Source organism: Diceros bicornis, chromosome 29 (genome assembly GCF_020826845.1).
Source record: "Diceros bicornis minor isolate mBicDic1 chromosome 29, mDicBic1.mat.cur, whole genome shotgun sequence".
NCBI classification, from domain to species: Eukaryota; Metazoa; Chordata; class Mammalia; order Perissodactyla; family Rhinocerotidae; genus Diceros; species Diceros bicornis.
The window spans coordinates 24378461-24397013 of NC_080768.1; the positions used below are offsets into that span (position 1 = coordinate 24378461).

Here is an 18553-nt window from a genome sequence, read left to right on the forward strand (position 1 = left end):
ATAAAATACAGGCTCACAGCAAATAACATAGTAAAAACACACATATAAAGCAGGCTGTCAACTTATGTTTTGTACGTTCTTTCTCTTTTACTTGGGGAAAGCAGCTCATTATAAATTATAAATAACATCAGCGTAAAACAGGTAAGAAAAAGAAAATGTTTGGGTATTTTAAAGATAATTTCCTCTTCTTTAATTAGGAGTTGGAAATTAAATGGATTTTTTTTCATTTAGCATACCGTAAAGAATAAATTAAAAAAACAGTTAAAAGTCATTTGTAATTATATTTAAACAATCTAATACTTCCATTTCCCCATATGTTTCTCTACTTTGTTAAAAACATTTAATTTCTAAGATCTCACAAATAACCACCATACCAGGTTCTAATTTGTCTCTAAATTGCCTTTTTAAGGTCATTTCCTCATGCAAATTTAAGTACAGAATGAATATCATTAAATAATCAAAGCCATAAATAATATGTATTAACCTTCCTTCCTAATCAATTTCTTTTGAAATATATGATGCTAGTAATTTGGAAGAAATTTGTGTTTGGTTTTAACTTAACCAGAAAAAAATGTCTAAAATCTATATTTAATTATCTCCTGGCTACTGGATTCCTTCAATTTTCTTTGAAAAGTTTCTTTAAATAATTAATCATACACTAGAGTTTCTATATTACTTAATGATCACATCAATTTTTAAAATTTTTCTCAATTCCATGTCAACATACTTATTACTTTGACAATTACATTTGCCTGTTAAGGAGTAATTCAAATCCCGAGGGTAGCCACCAACTAAATAACCTTCTAATATCAGACAACTAAAGGTTATAAAGAACTTTGTGTGAGGACAGAGAGAACTAGGGTCAGATCATTGCAAAGTTATGAGCGTGGATTTTAAATTTATGATGACATGGCTCTCAATATTTTCTTTGTTTACATTCATATCTATGATTTATATTAGAGTCAGTCTCTCATAATAAATTCCAAAAAGAATATTTCTCAATAAAGTATCCTGCAGCTTATCCATAAAATCAAATGCATGAAAAAATATAATAAAGATTGCTTGAAGTTTCTTTTTTTTTTTTTTAATTTTTATTTATTTATTTTTTCCCCCAAAGCCCCAGTAGATAGTTGTATGTCATAGCTGCACATCCTTCTAGTTGCTGTATGTGAGACACGGCCTCAGTGTGGCTGGAGAAGCGGTGCGTCGGTGCGCCAGCAGTGGAGCGCGCGCACTTAACCGCTAAGCCACGAGGCTGGCTCTGCTTGAAGTTTCTAAATGGAGATTCTATGAATTTTGGTACTAGCATGATTTTTACAAGGATATCAGTTTAATTTTTTGTTTTATTTTTTATCAAGTAAAGATCTAAATTCTACTGATCAATTAAATAATCAAGCATTTAATGACCACATACTCCATGAAAACCACTGTTGGAAGAACTATGCTAGAAGAGGGAGTAAATACATAGATAAATAAGATCATACACACTTTTTTTTTTTTTTGGTGAGGAAGATTGGCCCTGAGCTAACATCAGTGCCAATCTGCCTCTATTTTGTATGTGAGATGCCACCACAGCATGGCTTGAAGAGCAATGTGTAGGTCCATGCCCAGGATCCTAACCTGCGAACCCTGGGCCACCAAAGTGGAGTATACAAACTTAACCACTACACCACCGGGCCAGCCCATCATATATATTTTAAGAAGAGGTAAAAATATGTACACAGTTAACTAAAACTAGAATCAGAATAGGATACATTTTATAAGAAATACAAATATAGCATTTTGGAAATACAGAGTAGAGAGAAAAGTTATTTCTGGCTAAGATATGAACCATGGCTTTCTTTGAACTGGGCCTTGATGATGGGTAAAAATATTAGAAGAGATAGGAGTGAAGATCAGTTCAAACAAATAAAATACATGAATCAAGAAACTCAAATGGCAAAACAGAGAGCTTTCCTGAGAAATGCTAGCAGTACAGTTTACCGGAGGGAAAGGTGGGTGATGATGAGAAACGAGCAAAGAGCAAAAAATCTGAAAAATAAAGGATTACAGGAGACACTTAAAGGGTTGTGAAAATCATTCTAAAGAAGAAGGGGGGGCTACGGTAGAAGAGATTGTTTTGTGATATTTCTCCTTAACATGAAAATGACAATGTTCAATGGATTATTTAGAAAGCACACTAAATATTCAAAATGAAGGACATAGATCTATAATCCAAGGGCTGTGGTGATGTTGTGGGTTTTTGAGCAACAGTAAGGAGTAATTCAATAAAATAACAATGTAAACAAAATGTAAGCTTACACTCCAAACAGTGTAAATTTGATGTTAATAAACAAAATTCAACCAAGTAAATCTGAAGATCTAATTAGCGTTATTAAGTGATTCGTGAATCGGGCAGCATCTCATTTAGCAAGTAGAAGGGCGATCTGAGGGGTTGTACAAAATAGAAGGTTTTTATAGGCAGGAGGGTGGGGCAGGGGAGCTACTGGCAAAAGAACAGAAAGAATTGTTTCTAGATTCGGCCATCTCCTCTTGGGGAAAGGGAAAGCCAAGGTTTTTATCACACATATTGCCTCTTCTTCCTCTGAGGGATGGAGAGGGCCCATGTGACAGATTAACTCATTGGTGCTGATTGGAAAATTTCAGACTAGCTTATTAAAATTACGTTTCTGGGAGGGGTTGGAACTGCAATTAGATCAAGTGTTAAGTCTATGTTTGGTATCATGGGCTTTAGCACACGTGATGCCATTTTGGGTGTGTGGTTTTCTTTTTAACAGAGGCGTTTGCCAGGTTGGAGATGAAGTAGACTTGAACTTCAAAACTGCCATTGGGAATGGAAAAGAAGAAGTGAAAATGGGAGAGGGTGATTGTTTTAGTTAGAGATTAATTATATTTGATAGTAAATTATTAATTTTAAGTAAACTACAAGTAAAGGAAATGTTCATCAAAAATATGCTAGATCTAGTAACAGGTGATTCACATATTACCTTGTTAAATTATCACAACAGCTCTATGAGGAATACTTATAATTTCCGACGTTTATAGAAAATCATTTTAGATTTAGAAAGATTAAACAACATACTAAAGTCAACAGTTAGTAAATAATGGTCAAGTTTCAAATCCAAGCTGTCTGACTCCACAGTCCCTTCTAAAATAACACTATATTGTCCATGAAAAGCAGGTAAATGATTTGTGAGATTACTAGATGATGAATAAAAGCATGGTAATTGTAATGATGATAGAACTTGATGTAAAGTTTACTGAAGTTCAAAAATAATACCTCTAACATAAACAATATGAATTCTTATAATAATCATGAGACAAAAATTTAAATTATTTTTAATAAAATGTTAATAATGGTTAAAACTATTGAGTACTTCTACATAAGTTAGGAATTATTTTAAGCTCTTTACATCCTCATGTAATCCTTTCAATAAACAAATAACATAAATTCTTTTATTATTCCTTTTATACATGACAAAATTAAGCAGCAAAGAGATTAGTTAAGTGGTTCAAGCTTATACAGTAAGAAGTTGGCCGAGCCAAGATTGGAGCCTGGGCCATGGGTGCATTAGATTCTGTTACTTTCTGGTGTTTTGGCAACGGTATCTTAACAGCAAATCCAGAAATTATTTTCTCCCTTTTAGATGTTGAAGGGACCAAGAATGTAGTGAATCAAGAACGTATAATGATAGTAGGAATAAATCACTTTCTAATGCTCCTGCAGAAGGGAAAGCAGATTATTTCATCATCTCATAAATTATTAGTGGACTTGGTGCATGAACATGAGGCTCAGGCTGATTATATAAGAATATATATTATACAGCATTATGTATTTTATAACTACATATAGATAATATGGAAAAACTTGAAAATTTATTTTTTAATACAAAACGGGAGAAATTAAAGGAGAGACAAATGGACATAGTGGAGTGAGATTCACAACTCAATACTATAACAGTCCTACATTTATATAGGGGAATTCTATTTCACCTAGTATAAATGAAATTTAATTATTTATATGCCCCAAATTATATATTATATAGAAAATATAAGAAGAAAACATCGAGCTTAAGATTCAAAACTTTCCAAAATTAAATAGGCGTATAGCATAAGTAACAGCACACACAACTTTGCATGTCCAGTTCTTTATTTCTAACCATCTTATGAAAACATTTTTTAAGAGTAATGTTGAACTGGGAGTTACGTTTGTGGTAGAATTTGTTTCTATTGCCCTGAGCTAGTCTAACAGTTGCATTAGATGTTTCCATAGCAACTTCATGGGGAACACTTCAGAACATTTCCTTCTGGCAGGAGTTTGAGAATATATATGGACAGTCACTGTGTGAGATGTAGTCAAGAAAATTCCCCTGGACAAAATAATATTTTAAAGCCAAGTATCGCTTGATATGTTTTAGTAGTCTTGGCTTGCTGAATTATAGAGTTCTTTTCTCCACTCTACTTCCGCCACCACTGCTTGGGTGTTCTTTAGGCCTCATCATGTCTGGAAATTTTCCCATCTTCAAGACCTCAAAATCTGAAGTTCCATTTTCTGATGATAAACTTGTCTTTAACGTTTTTCACGTTTCTTAACTCCTATTGAACTCAATCATTAATTTATCATCAACTGTGATTCTTTGATCCTGTACTATTTTTGCATCCCAACATTGCTGTTCACGCTTTACTTGCCTCTACCCAAGGGGAAAAATAATGGTCAGCCGTTTGAGGAGCATCATTTTTTGCTACTTTAGAACACCACATCCTTATGACTTGCTGCCATTTCTCTCTAGCAAATCGTCAGTTTTGAGTCTCTCTCATTGTTCATTCTGACTGTGTCTGTTCCTAGATATGTATAATGTTGCAAAACCACACTAATTAGAGCCAGTGAACCAGTGACCGTGTAATTAATGTCTTAATCAGAGACACTTTTCACTTTTGAGAGTGAAAGAGGATATTATAAAACTAGTGTAAACCAGCTCTGTCTCAGATAAACTGAGAAACTGTCATTCCAACAAAAGTAGGCCTATTTTCTCATCAGAATAAGTCTTCAGTGATGCTTGAAGTTCTCATATTTATTTTTTTATTTTTAGTTGGTTCCCTATTAGGCATTTTTGGTGTCAGCTTTAAGTTTGAGCCTCAAGAAATGAATTTCTTCATCCTATCCTAAGTTTAATTCAACCAGAATCCATTGCTTTCTCCTTCCGTGAAAAGACTGAGACATCTCCACCTCAAAATGTCTTAGTAGCTATTTTCCTTGTCTAAATTAAAAAAGATCCTTCAATTCTTACTCAAAATTCTACTTCATTGGCTTTCTTTTTTTTTGCAGGGGGAAAGGGCTAGAGGCTGGGGCCGTCATAATCTCTTGGCTTTCTTCTTAGACTGATCATAGCCTCCTGGAATGTATAAAATACCTCTTTCCAACCCACAGACCTAGTCATTGTCTAAGAGATTCTGCTTGGTTTTATACACATCTTTCCACATGGGACTTGCTCATCCACCGTGATAGATTCAAGCATGCCTTAAGCAATTGTCACTTCCAAACCCACTTTCTACAGATGGATAAATATCTGAATTTTCCAATGGTACCTCAAAGTTAGAAAGTTCAAAGCTGAATTTATGTTTGGCATTTAGCCTACAAATTTCACTATTCCGAGTTAAAAAATCACTACATTTCCTTATTTAGTCGTAGTTGTGAAACCTTGGATTAATCATAAATGCCTCACTTTTAGCATTTCTGAATAAAATTAGTTGTCAGTTCTTGTAGGATGTTCTTCCTCCATACTGCTCACACTTATTAGCTAGTTGTGCATTATTACTTATACTCTGTCAGTTAGCCATATATAGTACTTCTACCAGATTAATCTTAAAGCTTAAATCTGATCATTACAAGTCATTGAGCTATTCAAGAACTTTATATGTTTCTTCTATTTTAGGCTGACGTAAGTACACACTCCTTAACTTTGCATTCATGGCTTTCCTTTCTCTGGCCTCAAAGCATACTCCCAATAGTTTTCACTTACAATATTCCACAGATTAGCCAAATTGGATGGCATGCTATTTCCTAAATGTCACCAGAATGTTCATTTTGTTCCTTTGTCTATGACATCTCATGTTGAAACTCCACATTCTTAAGGCTTTTATCATAGCTAGTCTCTTCCATGAGAAATGGTTGACTCTCTTACCAGATTTGAAATCTCTTTTCTTTAATTCCCATTAGCACTCTGTTCTTACTTTCTTATTTATTTTATTCTGTCTCATAAATGTTATTTGTGTACTTGTTTTAGCCTCCTAACTGAATGTTGTTTTCTAAAGGAGAGGACATATGCTTTACTCACGATTTGAATACTGGAACACTATGCTGATATATACTAGACAATCATTAATTAATTACTTGTTGAAATTATTATACAAAGATGACTATTTGAATATTGTAGAAATATGTGTATAACTGTAATGTAAAAATGTTGTTAGATCTCTCTGCAAACAAAGTTGTTTCCAGTAGTCAGGTAGCAAGTATCATTATAACAAATAAATAGTTAGACTGGCTGATGCATGAAGAAGGTACAGGATTTATTCATAGATAGATCCTAGTCTCTGATAGAGCTGGAAGAAGATATCAAGTCTTTATACTCCTCTTTTCCTGTTCATTTTAAACAGAGCCCTCTATATGCATGCAAGGTGCTGCCATCATTCATTAAGTAGATTCAATCTCTCATTTTCCTTGAATCATCACTGATTTGAGCTTACTGTTTTCTCAATTTGGGCCTAAGAAAATTATGGCCAGTTATTCATTCTCTAATTAACCTAAAAGTGAACTATATTTCATTGCTTGTAGGATGGTATGGGAAATCTGAGAGTCACCAAGAAGGGAATCCGACTTGAAGGTATATCTGAGTTTCTACTTCCATTGTATGTGAAAGAAATTCATTCCCGAAAGGTATGTGATACTGGCTTTGGCTTACTGTAAAAGATAATTTAGAGGTTATGTTTTAGCTTGAAATAGAAGAACAGAACCCCTTTTCTCTTCAGTACATATTTAGTTTCCTTAAGCTAAAGAGTTATTTAAAGAAATCAAAACAATGGAACAATTGAAAAACCAATGGAGAAGGTTAGTTTCAAATTGACTAATTAGAGAACCATTTTGAATTAAACTGCAGTGTTGCTTTTGTTAGTTTATAAAATTTGCCCCTTTAGTTTCAATGGAAGTTAAAAATCCACAGCTACAGTAATTCCAAAAGGGGCATTTGATACATCTCAAGTAATTTTTGCAAGAAGCATTGACTTGAATAAACGATTTTAATTCAGTATATTATAAACCTTTTCAGCTTTAATGGATGTGCATTTTCTAAAAGAGATGACAAAAAGTTTTAGTATCGAAATTAAATTTATTTCTGGCTCTATATTATTTAAACAAGTAAGAATATTTATCCTTTCAAATATAAGTGTGTGTGTGTGTGTGTGTGCTATGTATGTTTTATCACTTAGCAACAACATGCTAAAAATCAAAAGATTAGTTTAGACATTGCTCATTTTGGCTTAAGTGTGCTACTTCTTAAACGGTAGTAAGTATTCTTGGGTATGTCAAAATCTAATTAGAATCTTTCAAATCTGTTAGGGATTCCCCTGGGATATGTGTGTATGTGTGGAAATAACTACATTAAGACAGAATTGGGAAGCTTATTATATAAAATGTAGAAAGATTATTAACCTTATTTTGTAAATATGAAAGTCTATTTTAGACTAGAATAATGTTTTAATATTAGCAATATAATACATTAGCAAATGAGTTGCGTGGTAAACCATAATTCGATAATTTGCTTCAAAGCTATTTTTTCTCTTAAATATCAAAGTGAAAACAGAACAGAGGATTCTTTTTAATAAAAATTCTAGTTAGGATAATTATATTGACTTTAAACTTTATTTTTTTCTATGTGAACCTGCAAAGCTTTGCTAATATACAATATTGACTGCTACTCTGGGTATGAGAAATTTTATATCGAGATTACTTTACTTTCTGGATTTTAATCAGATGAATAACACAATAGACATATGTACGAATACCTGACCTTACATGATTAAACTATAAAAACTGATGAAACTTAAAATAAAAAGTTTGTTTGGTGTTTTTGATATTATCTTTATGAAAACTGAAAGTTAGTGACTTCCCTCTGAATGGAAGTCACCAGCACTCAATTGTTTACTGTTTCCTTCTTGTGTTTGGCATTATTAAACAGTTTAATATTTGAAGAAATGAAAACTTATACATGGAAATCAAGAAATCACTTAACATAGGAAGATGAGAGTAATCATAGGCAGAAATTTCTTTGAAAATGCATCCTATTGATAAGTCCAGGTACAGCAGATAAAAATTTATCTTCAAAGCCATTATAGAGGGAGTGGCTCCCTGGGAATACAATTTAGAGAAGGATTATGAAGCTCTCTGCCAGCAGGTGGGTTATAGAATTTACCTTCATTTTTAAGAGTATAACAATAGGTGTAAACTAGAATTCTCCAGGGAAGCCGCAATGTGTGTTCACTCCATCTATGGACCAAATGAGAAAGAGTCCACTGATTTTATAGCATTGAGGTGTGAGGTGGTGGCAGTTGGGCTTCCTAACCTTTATCCCTGGGAAAGTTTGCACTCTCAAGTTCACAAGCATTTCCCAAACCCACTGTGTTGGTTGAAATCTGTATGCTCCTTCTCACATCCCAGGCCTGTTGTTTGTCCTTCCCACGTCTTCTCTCATTATCCTTTGCCTCTCAGTAACCACAAAGGGTGGCACAGCACAGGCAGGTGGGCGCTAGTTCCAGCAGCATTCGGACAGGAGGTCTGGTTTGAGAACACGAAAAGAAGGAGACTCATTTATTCTTTGAAGATTTCTCTACATATACACTAGAAAAATAAATATTTAAAATAAAGAGAAAAATATATCTTTTATAAGCAGTTCCCACATGAGGATTCTCTTGTCCATGAATGTACACAGCTGTTCATTCTCTACCATAAAGCCTATTCATAGTTTTAAAAAGCCAGACACAATTTCCCCGAGTCCTAGTTTACTCATTAGTAAAGTGAGTTTGGTAGAAACTTGTCAAAATACTTAGTTCTTATGTTAAGAAAGAAAAAAAAAAAATTTGATAATACTAGTAGAAATGAGATTTTCAATAAAAAAGATTCTGTTATACATTTCAATCTTTCCATATATTTTCAGATATTCAAATATTTTTAGGATAAAGTGTCAAAATTTCTGTAGATCTAAGGTGAGGAAATCTATTAAATTTGAAAGGTACTTACAAAGATTTGATTACGCTGAGAAAAATACTACTGTGTACGACAATTTTGATTTGTGCAGATTATTTTTCCTGCAATTTGGAGTTTGTGTGTGTGCATGTATGTGCATGTCTTTGTCTTTTCCTGCAGTAATGCCGGTGGGTTGCCTTCTTTATATTTAGCGGTATTCTACTCTGAAATGAAGAAGTTTCTTATTTCAAGTTACTTTCTGTTTAGGTAGGTACTTAATCCTACACATGGAAAAGTATAGGAAATAGAAAGATTTCTGTTGGTCAGAAAATGAGTTGCCCACAGACACACGCATCTCATCTCCTAACCTAAGAAACCATGACCTGTTTCTACTCTACAAGCTAACTGACACCCTGCCCCTACCGTCAAATTTCTAAAGATATTTGAAGTTCTATTATTGTTCATTGCATGCTTTTATAATAATCAACCTTTTCTAAGTGGTCCCTCATATCAGTGCTATACATAAAAACATATTATATTCTATGTCTGAAATATCTTAGAATTCAATGCATCTTTCAAAATTACCATTATTTTAAGGGAGTACATACTCACTGAACATTTGTGAAGTTAAATATATAATTTTCTTCAGGTATGAAAAATACGAAAGATATGGAATTTGGGGTTACCTTACGTAGATGATACTAATGATAACATTCTGAATCAATTTTCAATGCACATGGTCTAACATTAGGTCAAAATCTTTGAAATATCGGGAAATTAGGACATGTAATCACCAGGCTTTTTTTTTTAATGTAGTTAGAATATGTTTCCCAAGGTGTCATGAGTCCAAAAGGGAGGACTGAGGGGGTTAAATTACCTCCCTTTCACTGATTCTTGCAAGAAAAGTGTGCATCATGCAGTTCTCTACAACTTCAAGCATTACCCAGCTTCATCTGATATTAGCCAAACATGTTCTCTTATTTATTTTTCCCTGTTCAAACATGCTTAGTTAAGATGGTACCTCACCACTGCTCCTGATCCCAGCATCCCACAAGACAGACTGATAGTTGTGCCAGGGGAACTGCTTCCAGATAATTCCAATTCCAGTAACTCCACAGCAAAGCAAAGAAGTTCCTGTTCTTTAGGATTCCTGTGTTAGCAGAGCTGTGAGTAAGGCTCTGCTCTCCTCTTCATGCTAGGTCATTTCACTTGACTTCAGACCTCTGATGCTCACTCAGTTCTTGGTTACAACGAGTTTTTGATCCGTGTTCAATTCTTCTTCATAGAGTTCAGACACAAAGCCGTGGGGCCAGACCAGCTCAGCAAACCTCTTTGCTGGTTACACAACATGCTAATCTCCCGACCCTGTCTCTTTCGGGTATCTTGGCACATCTCTGGAGGTTTCTTTCTCCCATACAAACCCATTCATGCAAATAGATATCTGCAGGTTTCTATAATCATTATCATCATTATCATATTACATTTAGATGTTTAATACAGTGAAATTTATTATTTTACTCTTTATTTTACCGTATTTAATATAGTCTTTATTCAAGTTTAAAAAACACAAATCATTTCAAACTCTTTACACACACACAAAAATTGTTAACATATAGTGAAAATCATCACAGTTGTCTAAGTATACTTAGGCACAAATAAAAGGATAAGTATGTAGAAAGGCATACATGCTATTCATAATTAATATCTTATATGTAATTTACTAGAAGAAAAATAATCTGAAATAAATTGGAAAGAACTGCTGAACTTAAATATTTCTTCACCACAAGAATTTTTTTTTAAAAAGCTTATCTTTCATGGTTAAGAATAAAAGATTGTGAAGACCGTTAAAAAGCTGGATGCATTAGCTCCATGTTTTAATTTCAGACAGTGTTCATTAACTCCCTGTCGTGCAATTTGACGTGATTAGCTCCTCTCCAATTAGTCCTCATCCTTCTTCATTTTCAGGGTTTTTTTTGATAATTATATTATTTTAACTTTGTCAGAGTTCATAATATTTATATTCTCTTCTGCAACTTTAATTGCCCTGGCACTTTGGTCTTAATTCTACTTATAAATGGCGGGGGGACTCACAACCAGTCCTCCTTTTGTTATGGGTTCTCCATGGCTGAGTTCAGAATTCAAATTCCTTCCTTACTTGTATTTCCTTGTTAGTTAGTTTTGTTTGTTTGTTAGTGAATCCTTGAAATATTTCATGCTAAAAGTGTCTGACTATTGTCTTTATACTTTTCTGGGAATATAATTAACGTTTCATCCCTTTTTTCCTCATTGCTCTATTAGATTCTAACACTGAATATTGCTAGAAAAAGTCTGAGGGAAGCCTGGTATTTTTCTCCTGTTGATGACATGAATGTTCTGTCTGGATGCCTGATACATTGTTGCCATTTCACTTCTTTCATTTTAGGGAACTTTTCTCTATTATATCACTCAATATCTTTCAGTTTTATTTGCTGAGTTCTTTATTTCAGAGAACTCAATAATTCTTATGTTGGATCATCTTTGTGCTTCACAGCTATCGTAATTTCTCTGATTATTTTAAACTCTATATTTTTCTTCTGAATACAAGTAAGTCTCATTTTCTGGAGTCTTTCTTCCATGCCATTAGTTTCTTTTTCTCCATATGAACTTTACTTTTGCTCTCTCTAATTCATTTATTTTACGTATAAGGGTGTTGTTTTGAGTCTCAGAATTTTCCTTAGGTCCACAGTCTCCTTTTCAATCTTACTAGGTATTTTATTGTCTTTCAGCTATGGTTTTATTAAAACTAAATTTTTTAAATTCTAAAACTTAAAGCACTTTCTTTACCTAGTTTAAATGATCACCAATGAGTCACAATTTGAGGTAGGGGAATTACTGTCTAGCTACTTTTTTTCACTAGAGAGATTGTTGATGGGAAGGAGACAATAGACTGTGACTATTTTCTCTCATCTGAGGTGCTACTAAATGACTTGTGCCGACCAGTTATGGACTATTTTAATTCCGTGGGTCTTAGTGGCTGTTTCTGCCTCTGTAGAATTCTTCCAGTGGTATACGCAGTCCTCAACTCTTGGTAGATTTTTCCAATGCCATCTGCTTTACCATCCTCTCTTCCTCTATCCAGATTAGTTTACTTGGGTTAAATTGCTCTGAAATTTAATAACACTCCTTCTTTTCTTCTGGGGATATGAGTGAAAGTAGGGTAGGGATACATAGTACATGCTGCTGTGAAATAATCTCTTTCTTTTCTTGGCTTCCACTTTTTCAACTTTACAGCACAGCTTGTATCAAGAAATTGTTGGCTGTTCCAAGGAAAATTTAATTTTTAAAAGAAATAATTGTAGTTTAATTCATTAAGTAGTGAGGGAGAGAAGTTTCTGAAAACTTTTCTATTTTGATGTATTGTATTAGGAAGGACCCTTTTCTCCTTCCTTCTTTCCTTCCTTCCTTCCTTCCATGGCCAATTGCCCCCAATACCATAATTTGAATAGTCTGTTTTTCCCAGTCACTGATTTGAAATATGACTTTTTTCATATACTACATTCTTAAATGTACATAGATTTATTTCTGCTCTCTCTAGTCTGTTCTGTTGATATACTTGGACTACAACCAAACTTTAAGGAATATTTTTCATAACTGTTAGAGCAAGTTCTTCTTTATTGCTCTTTTCAAAAGCTTTTGCCTATTGTGCATTTTCTCTTCCAAATGAACTTAATAATCAGCCATCAAGTTTCATAAAAATTCCTGTTGGGAACTTAATTATGGTTACATTTAATTTGTGGAGAATTGACATCTTTATAGTTTTGAGTTTTCCTATCTAGGAACATTGCTTCTCTCTTGATTTTTTTTTTTTTTTTCCCCGTAAGAATTTACTTTTTATTGCTCAGGAACATTTCTTAACATTCTTCTTCATTTAAGCATTACAAATTTTTTATCAATCATTTTATGATTCTTATTGCCTATGGGAATGGCTTTTCCATTCATTTTTCTCCTTTGCCTTTGTGCTTATGTAGAAAAACTGTTCTTTTTGGTGTTGTGAATATAATCTGGCTATTTTCTTGAAATTGTATTATTTCTATTGTATTTCAAATCATTTTTGTGGCTGTTCAGATATGATTTTTAATAATAATAGCTAACATTCAACCTACACTAGAGCTCTGGAATCTGATTCCTGGTTTCAAATCCTGGCTCTGTCAATTAGTAATTGTGACTAGTTACCTTATTTAACCTCTCTGTGCCTTACATTCATCATCTGCAAAATAAAGGTCAGTGTAGCCCCTAATATTTTTAGGGACTACAGTTTTATGGTTATTGTTAGATGAGATAAAAGAAGCAAAACCCTTACCATAGTGTCCAACCCAAGAAATAGTATCTCTTATTATTTTTAATGAATGTCAAACATTATGCTAAATGCTTTGCATATTTTAACTTATTTAACCCTCACTATGTGATGGGTATTATTGTCAAAGAGTATATTTTGAAAGCAGAGTATAAGGATTTGCTAACGTTGTAAATGGGATGTGAGAATAAGAAAGAATCTAATATGATATCAGCGTTTTTTGGTCTGAGTAGTGGCTGTTAACCAACGTGGGGGCAAGTGGGGCGTGGGAGAAGATTATGAGCACAGTTTTAGAGCTGTTAATTTGGTGTATTAGAAGAGCAGGGATTTCAAGTTAGGCAGGTGGATCTATGAGTCTGAATTTCATGTTGGAGATGCGAGTTAGAGATATAAATTAGAGACATTATCTATCTATCTATATCTATCTATCTATCTATCTATCTATCTATCTATCTATCTATCTATCTATCGTCTATCTATCATCTATTTAAATACATGAGATTAGACAAGAATATCAAGTAAGTGCATATAGATAGAAAAGATAAGGAAGTCTACTGAATCAATCTTTGGGCACTCCAATATTGAAGAGTTTGGAAAGAAGTGTAAGAACCAACTGCAAGCTAAGATAGAAAGGCGAATGAAGTAGGAGGAAAACCAAAATAATATGGTATCCTGGAAGCAGAGGGAAGAAAGTGTATCCAGGTTGATAAAGTAAAGAACTGTTTCTGATGGGTCTAGTAACATGAAGACTGAAAATTCATCCTTCTATTTTTGGCTTGATTATAGTTTAGTCAGAAATAAAATTTTTTTCCACATTTTTAGATATCTATCAATTTTTTGTATGATTTTTATCACTTTTCTTATTTAGTATATTGAGTGAGTTCCATCAAAAGATATGCCAATGTTAAAGCATGCTTTTATTACCAGGACAAACTTTCCTTGTTCATGACATAGCAGTCTTTTAACAAATTGGTGAATTAAGCTTATCGACATTTTATTTTGTGTATTTGCATATATTCAATTTTGCTATTTTTTTCTACATACATTTTATTTTGTTTACTGTGCTCAGTTTTGCTTTAATATTTTACCAGCCACACAGAATTCATTGAGAAGCTGTAATTTCTTTCTATGCACAATGTCAGTTTTAATAGCACAGGATTCCTTGTTCTTAAATGTATAGTTCAATTCCACCGTGAAATTGTCTAGTCGTTGTGACCCTTCTGAGGCAAAATCTTCGACTAATTTTCTATTTTTTTCTGTAAAAATTGGTCTCTATTATTCTACCTCAACATGACTCACATTTTTATTTTTTCCTATAAAATTATACATTTTATACAGACTTACATCCTTTAATCCCTAATGTTGCCTCTTTGTGTTTTTCCTTCTTTTTATTTAGACATTCTGAGTGGTGACTTATCTTCCTACTGTTTTTTTACTTAGAACAAATTTTGGGTTTAATTGATTAAATCTTTTATCAATTTTTATTTATCCTTTTCTCTACTTTAAAAAAATATTTAATAATTATTATGTCTGTGGTTTATTGAATTGAATGTTTGATTAATTTATTTTCAATATTTTCTATTTTTAATAAATCCATGTAAAGCCATAGAATTTATATCAACTGTTTGGGCCATACCTCATGTGTCTGATAACATACTCTGAAAGTTTTTCAGTTATAACTAGTTTCTAATTTTCATTTTGATCTTCTTCTTTCTCAAATGTTACTCCAAAAAAGAGTTTAATATTTAGATTTTGTATAGATTAATTTTTCTTTGACTTATTTTGGTCTTTCCTACCTTGTATCAATACATATACTCTTCATTAACTTCATAACACCCCCGCACAGTTTTTAATGATATTAGTTTGTCACTTGACCTTGGTAACTGAACTACAGAAATGACCACAAGTTCCATGAGTCCAGAGACGAGACCTGTTTTAGTCACCAAAACATGACCTAGCAGATAATCCATAGCAGGCAATCAGAAACTGACATTTGTCATTTTTAATGATTTCTACATAATATAATTATTAAGCTTTCATTTGAAAGTATTTAATTTGATTTTTACAACAACCTTGTGAGGTGGGCAGTGGAGATAATTTTATTCCCATTTTGCAGGTGAGTTACCTCAAGAGTTAGGAAATTTAAGTGGTGTGTCCATAGGCTGAGGACTGGAAGGTGAGCCAGAACTCGCCTCTCAAGTCACTGCTTCTTCCTCTATCCCTCTCATCTTTGTAAAAGTGTCTTCTGCAATTGTCTCTCTATAGATCGTAGACCTGCTATTCTACTTAAATCATAGTAAATATTCACATTCTTTCTGACAGCATCAGAAATAACAGGACTTTAAGTTTTGCAGTTTTGATGAACTTAGGCCTCTTCTGTTATATTTACCAAACCTCTACAAATAATTCATTTAAACCTCTTTATAGAGGCTACGTGTACATGCTGGTTAAGGGATATTAGCGGTGAACACAGAAAGACAGCACTCATTTGTACAGCAAAGTGCTTTTTAATATTTGTAAACTCAGACATCTTTGGTAGGATCCACTAAAAGCTGAGGAAAATATGTAAATGCAAACATAAGTAAATATTTATATACAATTTTAAGTGGTTCACAGATGCCCCTGAACCAACGCATGTGTCCACTGATGAAAACACTAAAACCACCATGGAACCACTCCTGTAGCTTAACAGTCCTGAACATTGAACTGTGCACTTGACAAAGCATTTTTATACATAGTACCATACTGCTATGCACGAGGAGATATTGTCTTCATTTACATATGGCAATTCAGCTATTTCAAATCATACAACCAAAAGCCTTAATATTATGACTCAAACCTAGATTTCCTTTGCAAATTCATTGCTTTTTAACAATTCATACAGTAATTATTCCAGGTACAAAGGAAAAATGTTTTTTAGATAATTCTATAGATGCTAGGTCTGACTTGACCACTGAAAAATTTCGTTTAAAAGAAAATTAAAACTTTTGAGTTATTAGAATATACATTAATTACCAATTAAAATGTGTCCTATTACTTGTCCAAATTAAATAAAAATTTATTTTTCATTACCAAATTAAAAAGAAAAAATTCATCGTACTCTCCAAACTAATTTTACTTATTCTCCAGAAAATCCATATTTCTATTTAAGTGTGTGGAGTGCTGGCCTGGACCCATAGAAGAAAATATAGGGATAGTCTGAGCACAGTGGACCTTATTTAGGGATGAGAGAAAAAGTAATACCATGGTATGAAATCCTCAGTAAACTAGGCTACAGGAGACAGTTTGAAGTTGCTAAATATATAAGTGTAGGTCAACTTGGTTGTGGAGGTACAGGAATCCATGGACTTATTAAAAGAAAATGTAGAGAGTCTCTAAAAGGAGTCCTATGTACTGTATATTTTTTCCTAAGATAACGCTATTGTCCTCTCACTGGTGGTGTCTCTCAGACACTACTGAAACCTTAAAAGACCTGAAGATTCCCTCATTACCTCAAATTCAGTTGCTTTTATAAACAAACACATAAACAAATTACCTGTACTGTCCCGTCTCTGCAGACACACACACACACACACACACACACACACACACAGAGGTACACACATAGCCCTACACTTACTACTGTCCCCCAGAAAAGTTGTGAGATAATGAGATAGCAAACCTAGGACAAAAGAGAAGTGCACATCAGTTCAGATTGCTGTTCTGTACAGTATCAGATTGTTTTTTTTTTAAATCTATTGCAGAGAACCCAGAACGTGGAATACGTTAACCATAGAGTGAAATTGAGATGCTAGTAAATATTATACATCTTTTAATGCCTGACAACAATCTGATATATCAATATAATTCAGTGTTAGGAATTATCTGCCCTAAGGAGCACAAATAATTAAGTTTCAAATACCTGTGGATTCATCTTGAATAGCTCCTGCAACAGTTTTAAGTGCTGTCCATATGTTAACTGCAATGTAAGGGCCTGATGTGCATGCTCATCTAATTCTCGCAGCAACCCATATGAAGTTGACATCATTATACTCATTGTACAGATGAGAAAAAATGTGTGGCTCAAAGTAGTTATACAACTTACCTGAGTATCATAGCACAAAAGCTATGGGGCAAGGATCAAATCCAGACCTGTCAGGCTCAGATACCCACACCCTGAACCACTGTGAAATCTCCACATCAGTGAATAGAATAAGCAAAGTGTTGTCAGGAAGAAGGTGAGGGGAATTTCTTCACAATTCTATTATTAATCATGAAATGAATACATGAAACATTCTATACTTTCTTTAAAATTTTTTTCTGAAATCCACGCAATGGAGTTTGTTTTTGAATAAGTACTTAAGCCCTTTAAGAATTTTTCTTGTGTGAGATTAAAAAATGGACCCTCATTTTATTGAATGCCACTCTCAGTGAATGGGATTTTAATGAGATATGAGTGTCATTTCTTATAATGGAGATGAAAGAAATTGTTCTCCAACTAGTGGATTTCTTCACTACCCCAAACTTACATATCTACATGAGTGTGTGGGCTGTTTTTTGCCATATAGGATCATCTTAGTCATGATGAAGAGACGGATTTACTGAAAAAGTCCAAAGCTCTGTGAACAAACCACAGAGACTATATTAGTAACACATACATTAGCTCAGTGTTTTTCAAACTTTTTTGAACATGACCCACAGTAAGAAGCACATTTTACATTGTAGTATGTGACACACTTTGACTTTTTTTCTAATCTAATATATTCCAGCAAGCCCATTCTATTTATATATATACATATATTTGTTGCAATCCATTAAATTGATTTAACGACTCTGTAATGTGTTCGATCAACAGTTTGAAAAACACAGCCCTGGCTATTAGCTACTCAAATAACATGTTCAATAAATTTGTGGCAAGATATTTTCTCTTTTCTCTCAGGTGTCACAGATGCAATGGATTCTGCAGTTGGGAATGTGAAACACTTTGTTTGAATTTCAAAGAA

At 33.4% G+C, this 18553-nt stretch overlaps 1 protein-coding gene across 1 annotated transcript in view; it reads left to right on the plus strand.

The window, feature by feature from the left end:
- The window catches only part of SGCZ (sarcoglycan zeta), a 437298-nt gene that overhangs the window by 238088 nt on the left and 180657 nt on the right, over window positions 1-18553 (plus strand). Inside the window, exon 2 of the mRNA XM_058525105.1 lies at window positions 6836-6937. Coding sequence (XP_058381088.1) covers window positions 6836-6937 — 102 coding nt within the window. The remainder of the gene's footprint in view (window positions 1-6835; window positions 6938-18553) is intronic.